This window comes from Choristoneura fumiferana, chromosome 20 (genome assembly GCF_025370935.1).
Source record: "Choristoneura fumiferana chromosome 20, NRCan_CFum_1, whole genome shotgun sequence".
Classification (NCBI taxonomy): Eukaryota; Metazoa; Arthropoda; class Insecta; order Lepidoptera; family Tortricidae; genus Choristoneura; species Choristoneura fumiferana.
The window spans coordinates 2,589,206-2,608,499 of record NC_133491.1 but is presented as its reverse complement, the minus strand read 5'-3'; the positions used below and the strand labels follow the sequence as shown (position 1 = coordinate 2,608,499).

The following is a 19,294-nucleotide window of genomic DNA, read 5'->3' as shown; positions in this document are numbered from 1 at the left end:
ATGCAAGCTCCTATTAACGTGCAGTTATATCGGAAAAATTAATTCGAATGAATTTATTACTGGAACTGCGCTCCAATCGCCCGCGCACGTTTCGGCGACGAAAACAGGCTACCGGTGCTGGTGAAAAGCGGCCAAGAGCATCGGACACGTCCAAGATAGGGTTCCATAGCCGTTACGAAAAAAAAACAAATAATGTTTTTCTAAGGATTTTGTATTTTATACCTTCGGAATCTTATAAGTTTAGGTAAATATATTTTACCTTAGGCTGCTATTTACTCTTAAAATACAAGTAATTCTCAAGTAAATTTAGCAATTATAATGTTCCTTGTAAATATGGTAAACGTATTACCATCATGTTTTTTTTCCTATTTTTCAAAATAACAGTTTAGCATATTAAATATATTGGCCAGGATAACTCACGTCTTAAATCGAGTTTAGCTCGAAATTTTTCGGGCTAATCCGTAGCCCTTCCTTTTAGGAGGTGGGTACGTGGGTACTTAATACGTAAGAACATTATTTAATATGAGTGAGTCTCATGGTAGTTTCATGTTCAAAATGCTAACAGTTTAGCTTTTAGAGGGTGGGGTGGATCGAAAAATCGTATTCACAACCTCCCAATAATAAAGAAAGACTGAAAGCCCATATCATGTAAAAAAATATCATCCCTACTTGGCGTCTATATGGGAGTACCTACTCTATTAAAAAAAATTGAACATGTACTTCATAACTTATTTCGCCAACTAATCCCTGAATCGAAAAATGATTTCCGCAAATTTGCTATTGGTAGGTACTTATGATACATCTATCCAAAGAAACGTATTTTTATTTTTCAGAATTTATTTTACCATTTTATAAAACTTTAGGTATAAGCGATCCTTTTTTGCCATTCAACAACGGAATTCCAAAAGGAAGGGCTAGTTCACTATCCAGCCATTTTTCCCAACGGCCCCTAAAACACCGCCATTTTGTCGAGAGGCGTTCGGGCGGGAATTTAAAAAACGCTCGCAAAAAATGGCCGTACGTTCAAAAACCGAATGGGTAAGTGCGAAGTTCCACGATATAAGTTTTCTCGTTACCAGCTCCATATTGGCTGGCGGCACGATTGCGACGTTCTGAAACTTCGCTCGTATTTTAAACCTGCAAATATTCGAGATTCAACGCGAGAATGTTTTAATTAGCTTTCTAATATTAATTTACAGCGGTGATTTCCGATCGTGTCTGATGTGTATCTGATTGATGGTGTTTGGGTTTTTGTTGATGTAGATTGTTTATGTCGATGTTTAGTTTATTTGGCCTACTTAATTAAGTTTCAAAGCCTCTCTAAAAGTTGTCAAGTATTTCATTTTATCTTGTAAAAAGTTGACCAGTGAGAGTCAGCGCGTATTTAGAGCGCCGTAATAGTACATTGTGTCTTAAGGGCGGTAAATAAGGAATTACGAACGAGAGTCTATTAGAAGCCCGAAGTCGAAGACTGAGGGCTTTAATGAGTCGATGTTCGTAATTCTAGTACCGCCCGTGCGACATACAATGTTTTTCATCACATTTGCGAGTATTTTTTTTATTTCTAAAAGAAAAATTATAATTGTTCCAAATATTGGCGATAACTTGGGCTGCGCTCTTGGCAGCGCTGCCCTCCCCCTCCCGCAGCATGCGCCGCAACGTGCGTGTGCATGTGGTACTGCAGCAGCGCGCGCAGCAGCATCAGTACGGGCACTGACTCATTTACCGATCTTGGGCTTCATGACAAGAAAATTTGTACGCGCAATGACTCATTTACCGACCACGGGCTTCATGACAAGCACATTAAGGTCGAGGGTTTTTTTTGGGGGGTTGCAAGCAAGGTAGCCTGCATGTTACGACCCTGTTTACGAGCAAGTGTGATGAAAAAATTTGAAAGCAGTATAAACAGCGTTCCTATGAAAAGAAAAGTACACGGGTATTTTTTGGCGGATCAGCGAATATGTTTTTTTTTTATAAGCACCCAGCTTCTACTAGCATCCTTTCGCAGATTGTCACTTCACCTGGCCCGGCCGTTTGCCGAGACGCGGTCTCCACTGTCTTAAGAACTCGTTTTCTCCAGCGGTTGTCGGTTCTTCGACAGATTTTTTTTTTTTTTTTTTTTTTTTTTTTTTTTTTTTTATATGACCAGCCCACTGCCACTTCATCCTCCCCCCCCCCGTACGCTTAACTGATTTAATAAATGTCATTATTCATATTACGGATGAAGTTTAAATTCGCTTCCGTACCTATATAATTTACAAATGGGAACAAAAACACCTGTTACGAATTTAACGTGAGTTCCGCAAAGTTCACAATCTCGTTTTATTATGTTTCATTTAAAATTAAGTTAATCTGGAACATGTCAGTTGATAGTTGAGCAAGGTTGATTAAATATTATTTTCAAAGATATAATAGGCAAAGCATAATTCCGTCAGTTTTGTATTAAATAAAAAAAAAAACAATCAAATGGCCAATATTTTTTGATAATCTAACTGATGAACTGGATAAGTAGATATGATCCAGGCAGTATATTAGTAGTAAGTGGTAGTAGGCTTGAGCTAGGACTGCTCACTGCTGTGATGTCTATACAACGTGTGATTTTTGATTTCCGTTACCTTCAAAGGAACATTCAACAGGTCAAGTAAAGTTACTTTCTCCAAGACACTAGTGCCCTAACTCTTACTGTTTAAAAGATAATCAAGAATTAAGAAAATAAATGATGCACAGTAAAACAGAGTAAAAATCATAATTTATGACGTTTTCTAAAAATCTGTTACTCAAGCGCATATTTAGCAAAAGAAGATTAAATAAAAACTTTTTCTTATTTGTCACGTCAATGTCACTTGTCAAGTTTCGGTATAGTTTGACAAGATGGCCTTTAACAATATGTCAAGTGTACCGGGTAGTATCAGGCAGTGTGGAGAGATGTGGAGGCAATGTGTTGTCCTTCTTAGGATTAATTACGCGTTGGTCGTGCGGCACAGCAGCGCGCTGTAGTCGCGTTTCTTGGCCACCCGGTAGTATAACAATGTGTTACCTTAAGATTAACACATACCGGCCGGCATTATATGGAAGACACACGGTCTCTTCTGTCGTCCGACCGCGTTGGTCGTGCGACACAGCAGCGCGCCGTAGTCGCGTTCCCTGGCCGCCCGGTAGCGTAACAATGTGTTGCCTTAATTAAGGTGGTGGTTCGCGCCACGACAGAGACAAGCGATCGAGACCGGAGACACGAGACACTACTTGTCCGGGGCAGCGACCGTCTCGCTGTCTCCTGTCTGTGTCTCGCTCGCGAACTGTCATTTATACATTGCCTCACGTCAAGTGACGGTCGTGGTCTCCGGTCGCGGTCTCCTGTCTCGGTCGCTTGTCTCTGTCGTGGCGCGAACCGACTTTTAAGATTAACTACGTACCGGCGGGCACTATCTGGAAGACGCACGGTCTCTTCTGTCGTCCGACCGCGTTGGTCGCGCGACACAGCAGCGCACCGTAGTCGCGTTCGCTTGCCGCCCGGTAGCGCAACTCGCTAGCTGTCCCGCCCGTAGATACTGCGACAAATTGGTTAGCTAGAGTAGACTAACTTAAGACAGTTAGTTAAACGGATAGTAGATTTTTAAACGAAAAAAAATGCCAGACAGGATTCCCCTGGGAATTCCAAACATTCATATCGTGATCTTCATTGAGGATGTGTTAAGAACAACTAAACCCAACGGTACCAAATTTCATCAAAATGCGTCAAGACATTTTAGGGTGAAGGAGTAACAATCACACACACACACACACACACACACACACACACATAATATAATGGATGTTCTATCTTGGAGTTCGAACCAACAACTCTCTGTTTAATGTACCATACATAACATAACTCAAATCATTACGTAACTACGAATTTTTCACAAAATAGGTATTTCTTCGACACAAAATATCCACAAGAATCAAAGCTAGACACAAATAAAAAAACCTTTTTGACTCCTTTTCATGTCGCATGCAACGGCATCAAAATACCGGAGCATAGCGAGACAGTGGCGCGGTGAGCGAGATAAAAACCACCTAAAAAAACTACACTCTTCAGTGGACAGGGAGCTAGAGGTTCAGTGGACTAGCTTAGAAATTCATCCAAAACCGGGAAGCGGAGCGAGGAAGAGTAGCGGGAGAGCGGGGCGGAAAACGCGGGGGGAAGCACCGCGGATATAAAAACAATCCGCAACTCCGCTCCGCATTACTTTTTGGCTCCGCCCCGCTATCTAGCTCCATGCCTCCGGAATTCAACTCCGCATCACTTTCTCGCTCCGCTCCGTTATCTACTTTCGCGGCTATGAACAGACAGCTCTTTTTAAAGTAGTGACGAAATTGTCTAAGATAAGTGTCGTGAGTGAGATAAGTATGACATGTTAGTTTATTACCGTATCTAGCAGGTGACACTTGGAAGCTCTCCCCACTGTTGTTGAACTGCCAGGAGAAGGTGACGTCAGCTGGGTCCGCGCTGACAGTGCAGCGCACGCGCAACGGCTCGTCCAGGCGCGCGCCAATCAGGAGCGGGGACGGCTGCGCGCACACTGGCGTGTCTGCCAATGGGAAGACAGGGTTAAGATGCTTCTTCAGCAGTGTCAGCGGACTTTTGATAGTCTAGAGATCGATGGTTTGCATCAAAAATAAGTTATACTTAAACAGTCATAGATTGGCTTATGGATTGGTTGACTTCTATCTCAGCTGATGATGACGATCATCCGACCGATTTTGGCCATGGCGACCGCTTCGACTCCTTATCAGCTGATGCTGATGGTAAGTGAGGCCGAAGATGCAACTTACTGGTCAAACTTACTATTAAAACTTACTTACTCTGATCTTGAATAGCCCAAAATCGCATTATTTGGAAAAAAGAGGACGGAAGCGAATCCATTTTTAGGGACCTGATGTGAAAATGGTCAGCGGCGCTCGCTATTGCTATATACGAACTCCGGACTCCAGCACAACACTGTGGAAGGCAAGGGGGAAACCACCACACTATTTCCCCAAAAAAGTCGTCATGAAGGTTTACTACTGATCCTCAACCAACAACTACTGTGTCAAGAGTGTAAGCCTTGTGAGACATTATTCGTCAGTATAGTTCTGTTCAGTCTTTCAACTTGACCGTGTTGTTCAGGATTGTGTAGTGTCCAAAATTAGATTACAATTTCTCTGGTACTACTATCTTTGAAATTCGTATAGTTCTGTTCAGTCTTTCAACTTGACCGTGTTGTTCAGGATTGTGTAGTGTCCAAAATTAGATTACAATTTCTCTGGATCTTTGAAATTCGTCCGTACCGTGCCCGGTTTTAGAAAAGGACCAACCCATTTGTTGCCGTGGTATCGTGAATGGCGACTAAAGGACCTGATGTGAGAGAAGCAACAGCGCTCTTTATTATCAACTACGAGCTCCGGACTCCAGCACTGCGGTGTGGAAAGCAAGGGGGAAATACTACACTATTTTACCAAGAAAGTTGTCATAAAGGTTCACAACTGATCCTCAACATAAGGTTACCACTTTATCAAGATTGTAGCGACCTAGAAGAACAATGATTTGATGAACTTACACTGTACTCTAAGATACACCGCCTGGCTGGTCGACTCGCCGATCTGGTTGGCAGCGCTGCAGGTGTACAGGCCGCCGTCCCGCCTCGTTACCCCCTGAAGCACCAGGGACTTGGTGCTGAAGATGACCCCAGAAGACATGTTCTGGTTCACCTGCTGGTCCTGCGGAGATTTGCTTATGAAACAGGGGAAAAAAATTGAATCAGGCGTTTTACTTTGCCATATATCATCAATGAACTGAAAAGATTACTTTGCCCACCCGCGACCTTTATAATATCATGCAGTATAACATGATCATGCAGTGTAACATGTGGTAGCACGGCGTTGCTCTGAAGATGAGCTCTGGTTGAGTTTGAAAAGCGTCAGTGTAGTGTGGTGGAGGTGATAGATGGGTTTGTGTGATTTGTGTGTGTTCTTACAGTGTGGAGGTGGAGGAACTGCATGAACGTCCTTGTTGGATAAACGTAGCTATAATAAGGTCGTGGATGAGCAAAGTAATTGATTCAGTTCATTTTTTAAATTCCTTTGTCAAACTGAATTACGAACGAGCCAAGCATAGAGCCAATCATTGCTACAAACATACATAATCATTCTAGGGAAAGCTCTAGTAAATATTCGTCAAATATTTTATTATTGATAGTTACTCGGCCACGGCTTTTAAAAAAAAAGAAAAAAGCCGTGGTGGCCTAGTGGTTTGACCTATCGCCTCTCAAGCAGAGGGTCGTGGGTTCAAACCCCGGCTCGCACCTCTGAGTTTTTCGAAATTCATGTGCGGAATTACATTTGAAATTTACCACGAGCTTTGCGGTGAAGGAAAACATCGTGAGGAAACCTGCACAAATCTGCGAAGCAATTCAATGGTGTGTGTGAAGTTCCCAATCCGCACTGGGCCCGCGTGGGAACTATGGCCCAAGCCCTCTTGTTCTGAGAGGAGGCCTGTGCCCAGCAGTGGGACGTATATAGGCTGGGATGATGATGATGATGAGTTACTCGGCTAAAAATTCAAAGTATGCCACTTTCGCGGAGATCCGCTTGTTTTGTTCGCTAGGATGCTCCCTACAATGCTCGCAAAAACTCTCTTGTTTATTTTGTAACCTTTAACCCCTCGTAAGCGGGAACTAAATAAGTACTGAATTCTAGTCTAATCTGTTTTAATAAGCACCAATTCTGCTGATTTAAAAAAAATACAAAAATCTTTTGGATCCGTGTCTTCTATAAGCATACCTACGAGGGGTTAATCGATCTTCCTCTCGATTGTAAACAGACTACTTTCAGGTTTCCAATTATTTAACTAACACCTTGTATATCTACGAGTACTATATACCATTACGAGTACTAATCACATAGTATTTTTTCATTGTTTTTCCTTTCAAAAAGTATACAAAAACGCGGCAGTTTCAAGGGGATAGTTTGCGAAGTAAAATATGTAAATTGTTCGCGCGAATGGCTTAAACGGTTCGGAGGACAAATTGCCACTTGTACATGTTTCACAGTGGCTTTTGGCTAAGTTAATAAAAGTAGCTTTTACATGGGTGCAATTTAGTTAATATTCGAATTTGAAAGCTTATGTAACTGTAAACTGACAGTCAAATTCGATTAAGATCTTGAAAAGTATGCACCTACCTACACCAAAATCCACCGTCAAAGGCCCTGTGCCCTATTTATTAAAATTAGCATGAACTACGGGTATATCGAGGGTATTCTGGCAGAACCAGATAAAAACAATACTTATACGGTTTTGCTAGATAAATAAAGTAGAAAAAATTGAGTATGCCTTTGTTTGTAACTATTTATTTTTTAATTTTGCACATTCTATTTTGCCAGAATACCCTCGATATAATATTATCGGTACTTTAGTTGAATTTTGACGTAATTTTTTTTTCCAGGGGAGCTGTTCAAAAACGCTAGAGTTAGCAATGAAAAACATGATCCCGTTGAAAACTGCTCGGTTAGATTGAAATCGGTTCGCATAATTTGTTCAGTCATAAGTCATAATGTAATCTTTGTCATATACTGAAATGTTTGTCTTAAAAGTCATAACGTATTGTTTGTCATAACTCTTTTTCTCTAAGGGGCTGTTTCACCATCCATTGATTAGCGGTTACCGACGGTTAAATGTGATGCCGTCTTCGTCTTTTCGAACAAAACATTAGAGACGGCATCACACCTAACCGCCAGTTAACACAAATCAATGGTTGGTGAAACAGCCCCTAAATCTATTAATTGTTCAGTATTGCTATAAACAAATCTTACTAAACCTACAGTTCACACCACCATTTCTGATCATTTTAAAATTTCTGTTTTTTTTTTCAGTGTCATTTTTTTTTTTTTTTTTTTATATGACTGGATGGCAAACGAGCAAGTGGGTCTCCTGATGGTAAGAGATCACCACCGCCCATAAACATCTGCAACACCAGGGGTATTGCAGACGCGTTGCCAACCTAGAGGCCTAAGATGGGATACCTCACGTGCCCGTAATTTCACCGGCTGTCTTACTCTCCACGCCGAAACACAACAATGCAAGCACTGCTGCTTCACGGCAGGATTAGCGAGCAAGATGGTGGTAGCAATCCGGGCGGACCTTGCACAAGGTCCTACCACCTGAAGGGAAGGTTCAAGACAACTTGTGTTTTAATACTTCTACCACATCACGTAAAGTTTCATAGCGATATTTCAAACTTGTGACTCACTCACGTTATGGTACCAGGAAATGCGATATTCCTTCGGGTTGGCTCTGATGTTGCATTCGAAGTATACGTCGTCTCCCTCCTTTATGTCGTTTGCGTTAAGCGTGCTACCGAGCGACATGGCCAGCACCGGCTTATCTGAAAATTAACCTTGTTAGTAAGTAGGTAGAGTCGGTATTAGCTTGAGCGGCCAGGGTGTGAATTCTTAAGGCGTTCGATATGGATATTGTTCAAATTTAAAGTCAAAGTCAAAATATTTTTATTCAATTTAGGCTATGACAAGCACTTATAAATATCATAAAATATAAAGAAACTCGACGAGGTACTCGTATGTATGTCGTATGTACGCTTCTTCGCACAATGTACCAGCATTGCTATACAGCGAGGAAATGCTGCCAGCATCTTTGGATCCATGCCGGAGGGGTGGGCGGGATACTTAAAAAAAAATCTAGTAAGTACTTACCTATAGTTTATTTCTTAGTTTGTTTTAGTTTTAGTAATAATTTTAAATTAGTTTATTTTAAATTATAATGAAATACTTTATTCATGTCATCAATGTAATGTTATTCTGAAATTAAAACTTATATTTTATTATGTCAACCATAAAATTGAAAACATCAAAAAATATACCTAATCTTTTAGATATTAAGAATTGACCCCCAGTAGCCTTAGACTTAGTCGGACTTTAGAAAAACCGACCTTTTAAGTAGCGGCTTAAAGTTCAAAGTAGAAAGAAGAGCTTAATAAAAACTACTCACGTCCAAACTTCTGAAATTGAGATCATATGACAGTCAGAACAAAGTTTAAAATTGATTGGCTCTAACTCACGGCTCACGGCCTGGTCCAATACAGAACTGACTGAGCGAAAATAAGTCTTAGTCTTGGGAAGGCAAAGATTATTTTTGGCTGCGGATTGTTTCAAGGCATTTATACATACTTAAGGCTTTATTGTTGTCCCTTACTGATGTTTAGTATCTTTTATTGTTTGTTTCATGGCAGACCCATGTTTCCTTGAGATGTACACGGGTTTAATATGTTTGGGATTGTTTCAGCCGGAATATTCTTGCCTTCCAGCAAGTCATGTTTATCGTAATAAATACGGTCACTAAGATGTTGGAGATAGTTTGACTAGGCCTAAAGCACCCCTGAGAACTTTAGGTTTGTTTTCATTTTGTCAAATTCATTTCATACGTTGATTTTCAAAAATCGTTTTTACATTTTTGAAACGGAATCTTAAAATGCGTTTGGTGCCGTCGTTGTCAAAGTCAAAATATCTTTATTCAATTTAGGCTATAACAAGCACTTATGATATGAATGTTTTATGTGTTTTTCTCTAATTCTTTACTGTAATTTACATACTTATGTAGTTTCTTGGCAATGATAGTCTTTACAAAAGCGCTGGTAGTTTAAAAAAATACGTTTAAAAGGGCCTGTTGCAGAATAAATGATTTTAATTAAAATAATTTATTTTATCTATCTAATCGCAAAAAATCAAAATTAATTAAATAATAATAAATAACACTAGAAAAACAAATTATACAATAAAAAAATACAAAATATCCAAAAAATTAACGAAAAAAAAGGAAAAAATAATAATAAAATAAAAACTACTTACTCAAGACCCGTCCGCATCGTACTTGGCCCAAACGTACCCATTGATTTTGAGTATTTCTTTACACAAGTAAGTATAAAAAAGTGTAACAAGTTTTTGGTAAAAATCTCATTTTAAATACAAGATTTTTTTGCTGACTGTACTTTTTGTCAACTTTGTTTGCATTGTCACCCAAATTACATTTGCATACTAAATTTCAAGTCAATACCATTATCCGTTGAAGAGTTCCGTCCTGCAGAGACGATCCTGGCTGAACTACCAGGACGTCAGTACCAGATTATTGTATTGTCACGCAATTTACATAAGTATTCCAAATTTCAAGTCAATCTGACTACTCAAAGTTGGTCAAATTTAACTTGTAAGATTCGATTTTACAGACAGACAGACAACGGGACAGGTGAAACTAAATAAAAGCTTGCAAAAAAACCACTAACAAACAACACTCATCCTGAATGAGTCCTCGAGCACGGCGCGTAAGATGGCGTTGTCTGCACGGCACCGCATCGTCGCGCCGTCGTCGTCCGGCTGCGGCACGATCGTCAGACGACTCACCGTCGTCGTGTCGTTCGTGTACTCGGTCTGCTGTTAAAACAAACATTTGAGCTTTCAAGAGAAGTTTCCCTGCCGGCCGCGCGGCCGCGTTATTTATTCGTTTGGGATATTGCTGTCTTTATCGCTCGTGACATAAGCGCTCGCAGCCGTCCCCCCCATGCCCTCCGCAACGACGTCCGTAATTTATATCGAGATAGCTGTAGGCTTTTCAAGATTCAGGCGGTTGAATTTTGGGTTTCGTTGTCCTCATATTACTTACACGAAAAGTATAGCACAGAAATCAATGATATTTTACAATCAAGATATTCTTTATATTTTCTATGCCTGTGATTTTTCGATTTTTGTAAAAATGCTTTATTAGTCTGTAATTCGCGTGCAAAGTTGACATTTTTTTTTGCCGACATTTGAGCTCCTGTAATTCTGATATTACACATTTATATGAAAATCTGAAAAACCACTAGCCTCAGACGGCTTTTAAGGTGCGTTTCCACCAATAATGTGCCAGGATTTCTTTGCAAAGTTTCAGAGCACTAGGACCCAAGGACCAAGGGTCTCAACACCGAACGGGAAAAAATCGTTTTATTACATTTAGGCTTTGTCCGGCTTTCGACAAAAAAACTCACGTTTTTTACACCCAAAGTTTCAAAATACCGCTCTGACATAACAAGTCTGGCAACACTGGCGCTTACCCAAGCTGCATCTTCTGGTACTAAAACTTACCTTTCCTCTAGTGTATCTGCGGTTCTCCCTGAACCACGTGACCTGAGCAGAAGGCCTGCTGCCGCGCGTCACGCAGACAAGAGTGACCTCGCTGTTTGCCGACATCTGGCCGGGCTTGTCTGTGATCACCACTGAAGTTGGCCGCACTGCAAAGACAACAGGAATTAGAATATAAAGTTAAATGGTCAAACTATTGAATTGGAAAATCAACAGTATTTTTAGGAATAACGCTCGATTCTAAACTACAGTGAGGACCTCACGTCTTACCAGTATACACACTCTCATCTATGCTCACGTCACAGCAATCGCGGGTAGATTGAGCTCTGCTGCTTTTGCAGTTTGGAAAATACGGCAGCTAACCGATGTGGCGACGGCACGGTTGGTGTATTTTGCTTACTTTAATAGCATTATTTCGTACGGCCTTATTTTATGGGGATCTATTGTAGACATTCAGTAAATTTTTATCTCACAGAAGAGAGCAATTAGAGCAATTTATAATTTGAAGACGCGTGAATCTTTAAGATCTTTTTTTAAGGAAACAGGTATCCTAACCCTGACGTCGCTTTATGTTTTTGTAATAATCATGTATGTTAGGAAGAACATATGTGATTTTCCCACTAACGTCGATAAGCCAAAGGCTACTAGAAACACAGGGAAGCTTAAAGTTCCATCTTACAGACTGGCTAAAACCAAAAAGTCTTTTCTGGGAAATTGCATACGTTTTTATAATAAAATTCCAAAAAATATTATAAATGAAACGGATACAAAATTCAGATCTATTGTCAAGAAGACATTAATATCAAAGGCGTATTATAAAGTTAATGATTATATCATGGACAGGGATATTTGGAAATAATTCCGATCCGCATTGGCGATCCCTTCAAATAGCGAACTTACTGAGTTAAATTAAATACCTACTTGTGATGTAGGTTTAGATATCATTTAATAATACTGTAAATCTGTTAATTTTAATAATTTCATATAATAATACTGTATACCTCGTTGAGTTTCTTGCCGGATTCTTCTCAACAGAGGTTTTTCCGAACCGGTGGTAGATTTTTTTGACATTCATAAGTGCTTGTTATAGCCTAATATTTTGACTCGACTTGACTTGAGTAGTTTTTAGCCTCAAAGAGTAGCAAACATCCATACAAACTTTCGCGTTTATAAAATTAATAGTAGGATATTTTTCACGGACAAATTTACGGGCTGGTGTAATAAATAAGACAGATTATTGGCGTTACAAGTAATACGCGGCTTTCATGGCGGTTCGTTTGCCTTCAGGGAAAATCTGATTTATTTACCTACTGGTTATTACTTCTCGAATAACTAGCCGAGATTAATTAGGTGTCTGGGAAATTTATAAAGCTTTTCAGAGAACAACCCATTTCTGTGGGTAATTAATAAGATTATAAGCTTGAACACGTACCTAATAATAGGCAGTGTCTTAAAAATTCTAATTTGTCCGTTTGCTAAGCCGACAGGCTCTCTAGCTCGTTGCGTGACTCAGAGCCTATCCAAGAAGTCAACAGTATGTATTGTGGTATTGCGTTTGTATTGATCGACGGCGCGTTTAAAAAACGCTGTGTGCAAAGCCCCTTACGAGGACACAAATCGAGTTAAGGACGTATTCTGAGAGGGCCATTAATATCGCTTGTGTGGAGATGGCACTGCATGGCTAAGTTTACATTATGATGCATGTGCACATATTTGAACTACGTGGTTAAAATATGACATTATTTTATTAGTACGACATTAAAATACCTACGTATATTTAAACCAATGCAGTGTCGGGTTAGAATTACACCTCTCCATTTCTTCCGTGGATGTCGTAAGAGGCGACAAAGGATATAGGTTAAGGTATACCGTAAGCGACAGGCTGGCATCCTGTCACTATTGTACCGTTTTTGTGAAACTTAAAACCTAAAATTGCTAAAAGTGGCTTCGAAGCCGTAACGTTTCGTGTGCTCTGCCTACCCCATTTGGGAATACAGGCGTGATGCTAGCTGACCACTGAAAAAAAAGCCGTGGTGGCGTAGTGGTTTAACCTATGGCCTCTCAAGCGTGGATCGTGGGTTCAATCTCGGGCACGCACCTCTGAGTTTTTAATTCACGTGCGAAGTTACATTTGAGATTTACCACGTACTCTACGGTGAAGGAAAACATCATAAGGAAACCTGTACAAAACCTGCAAAGTGCACTGGTTTGTGTGAAGTTCCCAATCCGCACTGGGCCCGTGTGGGAACTACCGCCCAAGCCCTCTCATTCTGAGAGGAGAACTGTGCCCAGCAGTTAGGATTCGATTAAGACATGTTTGTTTAAGGCAAATACTCGTAATTAAGTAAATAAGATTTTGACATGAAACTATTTTGGAGAACTAATAAAAATATCTACTACTATGGCAACTAACCATTCCAGCCTTACATTATTTGTCCTGCTGCTGGTCACAGGCGTCCTTTGAGAATGAGAGGGTTAGGGCTGTCAGTAGCTCATACCTACTCGTACGTGGGTCCTTTTTTGGAATCACCTCAACAATAAAGTCACGTCTAGGAACACGGAATCTATTAGTGTGAGTAAGGATGCTATGGATATCATGCCGGTAGATTGGGTCAAATTCCTTGGAGTACAAATTGACTGCAATCTTAACTGGAAAGAAGAACTGAAGGCATTAGAAAGTTATATCAGCTCGTCTTGTTATGCGCTGAGAAGCCTTAGAGACTAACTCACAGTACAACAACTTACCGTGGTCTATTATTTCCTCGTAGAATCACGCTTTCGATACAGTATTAAATTTTGGGGTCAAAGTTTCGCATGCAATATCAAAAAGGCATTCGTTGCACAGAAACGAGCTATAAGAACTATTCTGCGAATCCCATCCTGGCAATCTTGTAGAGAATATTTCACCAAATTAAATATCCTAACAGTACACTCTCTTTACGTTTTAACCCTATTAACTGATGTTGTTAAACACCCAGAGAAATTTGAGATGAAAGAGCATATAGACCAAGCACTCGTAGAAAAGATTTATTTAAATCCATTGCACTATCCCTAGAAGTAGTTCAGCATAGTACTAGAAACCAAACAGTAAAATTGTACAATAGCCTTCCCACTTACTTAAAGTCTAAAGTCCATAAATTGCGTTAAATTGTTCAAAAGAGGACTCAGGATTTATTTGTTAAGTAAATGTTTTTATGATATAAATGATTTTATTAATGATAGTTTAAATTAGTTGTAAGAAATATGTTCTACCAGTTTCCTCAGTTGTTGTTTTTTGTTTATATATGTTTATTAGATTTAGATTTAAAAAGAGGCTATATGTAATAGTTTTTAATATCCAACACAATATGCTGAGTGGGGTCCACTTTATACTATTCGATGTTATTTTTTTTTCTCTCCATCTAATGTATTTTTATGTGTATCGAATATGTGTAAATAAATGTTTCTCTCTCTCTCCCACAATATGTAATTTTATGGAAATCAAATTGAATTGAATTGAATATGTAAATATTGTAATATTGTTATGATGTTTTTAGAAATAATTCATTCATTCATCCATTTCATACATTCATTTATTTCATTAATTCATTTCATTCATTAATTTATTTCATTCATTAATTTCATTAATTCATTTCATTCATTAATTTATTTCATTCATTAATTTCATTCATTAATTTCATTCATTAATTTCATTCATTAATTTTATTCATTAATTTCATTCATTAATTTCATTCATTCATTTCATGCATTAATTTCATTCATTAATTTCATTCATTCATTTCATTTATTCATTTCATTCATTAATTTCATTCATTAATTTCATTCATTTATTTCATTCATACATTTCATTCAATCATTCAGTGCGGATTGGAAACTTCACACACTGTTATGTCATGGATTACTTTCCTTCACCGTAAAGCTCGTAGTTCAAATGTAATTTTGCACATGAATTTCTAAATCGAAAAACCCAGAGGTGCGAGTCCGGATACGAACTGACAATCCTCTACTTGAGGGGCCATAGAATAGATCAAACCACTACGCCACCACGGCTTCCCAAGTATTGCCAGCTTCAAAAATCCAAAATCGAGTTAAACCCGCTCCAAATGCGCCATATATTTCGTGCGATTGTAAGACGTACGTTCCACCACTTAAGAGATTTAAAACTCCCATATATCCAGAATAATGTTCTTTTTGTTTGTTTATGTGTGTATTTCCGCTCCATCGAGCCTTTTGGATGTTTTTCGTACCTTGTCCTAAATCGTTTGTTTACTTTGTTGAGATACTACACAGATGTGTCTAAGTGAAATTAGGACACAATGGAAGACACAGATACGACATCATCATGATATCAGTGACAGGACGTCCAGTGTTGGACATAGACCTCCCCTAATAAACCTTCAGTTGATTTGGTTGGAAACGGCATGTATGAACTAAGAGTATTTTTGAATCGTATATTAAGTATTATTGTTGGTATATGTATATTCTATGTTTAATTGGAAATAGTTGTCAGCTTCACTGTTTTTTTTTATACTGATATTGCACGCGAAATGGTTTCAACGGAAGACCAGCGTCGGCTGCAAGTCGAAGTCATGCTGAGTTGGGACCATTTCGCGACAATCTGTCTCTGTTTAAATTTTTCTCTTAAAAAAAACCTCAACCCCCTAACTAAGCTGTTTCACCATCCATTGATTAAATTTATTGTGACGCTTCCCGTTTCTGGCTAAGCCAATTTCGATGAAATAAAACAAACGAAGACGTCTACAAAAAAATATATTATTCGGGCTCAACAGTCCCATAAAACAAAACTGAATTTAATTTCTGAGCAATGAGTGGGTCGTGGGGTAAAGGCCTGTCTGGTTTTCCTCCGTAGTCCGGTACTCCCCTGCCTGGTCGACGAGCCGAAGACGGGCCCCGGTCGATCAGCGGTGAGGGGGGTGAAGCGACTCGGAGCGGACGAGGAACTTCCCTCGCTCCTTGCCGGGATGATAGGGCCGTGTGCTTATCGTAAAAGTCGCACCCTGTGAATAACACAGGTGTAAGGAACGCTCCTGATTCCTCCGTTCGTCTTGTGAACACCCTGGATACGGGACCGCAACGGGAAGCCGGCATAACAAAAGCGTGTTTGTATTCACAAGCAGAGCGGAGTTACATAAAGCGTAATTAATAAAGCCCTAGGAAGAAACAATGAAACGGAATATAAAACTACCCTCATAAAAATAATAAATCAATGACTTGCAAATTTACCAGTGAATGACTAGCAGTAATTACTTGATAATTTAGATGAATTGGATCAATGTTATTAATAGTGTAATAATGAATGACTAGCAGCAATTAATTAATAATTTAGAACAATTGAATAAATAATTTGAATATAATCGATTAGCAGCAATTAAATAATGATTTGGATTGATGAGCGATGATAAATAATAATTATGCAAATAATTGAATAACATGAATCCTACAGCCAAACTAATTCTAGCAATGATAAAACGTTCTACACTTTCACTTACCAAAAATTGGGTGCGAGGTAGTACGCGATTAGCGCCGCCGAAGTACGTCGGGGTTTAAATTCGGTGCGTCCACAAACACCGTGACGACTAAATATGTTTTTTTTTAATTATTTAGAAAATATATATTTTTTTAAGACAATTAAATTTTGTATCAGCGCGCGAGACGACACGTATAGATGACCGTGTGCGCTGCTGGTACGTGCTCGTCGCTGTTGTCTGTTCGCCGTGGACTGACCCGGGGCGGCGGTGAAAGTCACTTCCAGCTTCTATTCAATTAGCAACCGGTTATTAAACCGCGCTGCGAAAGATTATACGCGAACAGAAGCGTTAACTTATTTACATTGAGATATTATGCATTCTGTTTATTTTATTTTATAATTGTAAATAATTTGATTGGACTTTTTTTATATTAGTTAATAAGTTAGATTAGATTAAATTTGAATTAAAATAATTGTAAATAAGTTATTAATTAATTTGATAAAATATTATTCTACATCAGTTAGTTAATAAGTTAAGTTAGATTAAATTTTAATTAAAATAGTTATAATTAATTAATTAATTTGTAAATAATTTTATTAAAATAAGAAATAAAGTATGTAACGAGGTCACAACGTTACATTACCCCGCGCGTCGCAGAAAGGATTTTATTCCTTGGAAAAAAATCCGCGCAACATACGCTAACGTATTTGCATTTACCTTGCATATTACCTAACAATTTACCTTGCTTACTTCTCGCAATTATAAAAAAAACGGCAGTATCTGGACCTGCCTAAAGATACCGACGCGCCCTTACGCATAAAAGGTGTCCAGTTGTACTATTAACCAGAAACCAATACAAACACTGTGGTTGCACGAAGAGGTGATATAATTAGACACATTTAGGGTAAACTAACGATGTGCTCCTACTAACTTAATGTCTTTAATGTGCCATGTTCCTAGGCCTTTGCCTGACATATCTTCAAGTACATATACTAGAGGTGACTTCTTTTCAATAACACGACACTTGATGAATTTGGGAGCCAGTTTTTTGCTGAAATATTTGTCTTTATTGCTTAAGACGTAAGCCCGCTTCATGACTATATCTCCGACTTGAAATTCAACGTTCCTACGACGCAAATTATAATACGACGTGTTTTTTACATGAGCATGCCATAACTTAGACTGAACCTGATCGAAAATTTTAGCGAGACAACCTAGATTTTCGGCGTAAATGTCACGTGGTAAGAAAAGAACTTCATCACCAAGGTCTGTGTCAACGTAATGTGTGCCACAGGTTACGAGCTCTCTACCGAACACAAGAAAGGAAGGAGTGAAACCAGTTGCCTCATTTACTGAGTTATTTATGGCAAACTGTACCTTAGGGATAAAGACGTCCCAGGTTCTATGGTCTTCCTCTACGAAAGTTGAAATACAGGTTATTATTGTACGGTTATAGCGCTCAACGCTGTTGACTTGTGGTGTATATTTAGGGGTGTAAAAGATATTTGGGATATTGTAATTTTTAAAAAGTTCTATAGTGACATTACTCACCATCTGACTTCCATTGTCAAGAAAAATTGTCTGGGGAACGCCATGCACGAGGAATAAGTTCTCTTCCAGAATTTTGGTAATAATAGGTGAAGTAGCATTACGTATGGGAAAGATTAAGCAAAATTTTGAAAAACAGCATGTTATAACTAAAATGTAATTATTCTGTTTCCTACTAACTGGGAGAGGTCCCATGAGGTCAATTGACACCATTTGAAAAGGACGCGAGCATTGCTTAGGGCGTCCCATTTCACCTAAGACTTGATGGTTTTGATGTTTGTATGACAGACACTTGGTACAAGAACTGACAAATTTTACAACGTCCTGATGCATACCCGGCCAGAAGTATCTTAACGCTAACCTACGGTACGTTTTAAAGACACCTAGATGGCCAGCCATGGGTTCAGAGTGATTTTCGTTGATTATGTCATGACGAAATTCACTCGGTACAACTTCTTTCCACGAGAACTCGGAAGTTAACTCATGTTTATTCTTACACAACCGAAAAAGAGAATTATTTTTGATGAAAAAATTAGGATAATTTTGAGGTTTTGTTAAACAGGAGTTGTAGATGTTTTTGTACCAATTGTCTGTGGTATTTAAGTACGAATTTGATATATTGATGGCACTCACTGGAACAGCTCTTGAAAGTGCGTCGGGGATGACGTTATCGACGCCACGACGATGCTTAAGTTCAAAATTGAAGGCTGACAATCGTACACCCCAACGTGCCAGACGACCAGTGGGGTTAGTTAGAGAAAGGAACCACTTTAAAGCACTGTGATCAGTAAACACAGTGAAGCGCTTTCCATTCTCCAAATAACACCTCCAGTGCTCAAGAGCGATGACTACAGCTAAAGTTTCACGCTCGGTAATGCTGTAGTTTCGCTCCGCCGCTGATAATGACCTGCTCATATATGCAATTGGGTGCTCCTTACCGTCTACGGTTTGGGTTAGCATAGCGCCCACGCCGTAGTTACTGGCATCGGTATGCACCTCAAAAGGCATATTGTAGTCAGGGCAAGACAGTACGGGAGCAGAAACCAAGCACTCCTTAAGCTTGTGAAAAGCAGCATCAGCCTCAGGAGTCCATTTGAAAGGCGGGCCCCCCT

General features: G+C 39.2%; 1 protein-coding gene across 3 annotated transcripts in view; it reads right to left on the bottom strand.

Annotated features, from left to right (window-relative positions):
• Positions 1–19,294, bottom strand: part of LOC141439176 (neural cell adhesion molecule 1-like) — a 126,090-nt gene that overhangs the window by 13,606 nt on the left and 93,190 nt on the right. For all 3 annotated transcript variants that reach the window (XM_074103344.1, XM_074103345.1, XM_074103346.1), the window contains exons 7-12: positions 11,149–11,294; positions 10,311–10,458; positions 8,272–8,402; positions 5,580–5,739; positions 4,410–4,571; positions 3,414–3,548 (exon numbers count right to left, since the gene is read on the bottom strand). In XM_074103344.1, the coding sequence (XP_073959445.1) occupies positions 3,414–3,548; positions 4,410–4,571; positions 5,580–5,739; positions 8,272–8,402; positions 10,311–10,458; positions 11,149–11,294 (882 nt within the window). The remainder of the gene's footprint in view (positions 1–3,413; positions 3,549–4,409; positions 4,572–5,579; positions 5,740–8,271; positions 8,403–10,310; positions 10,459–11,148; positions 11,295–19,294) is intronic.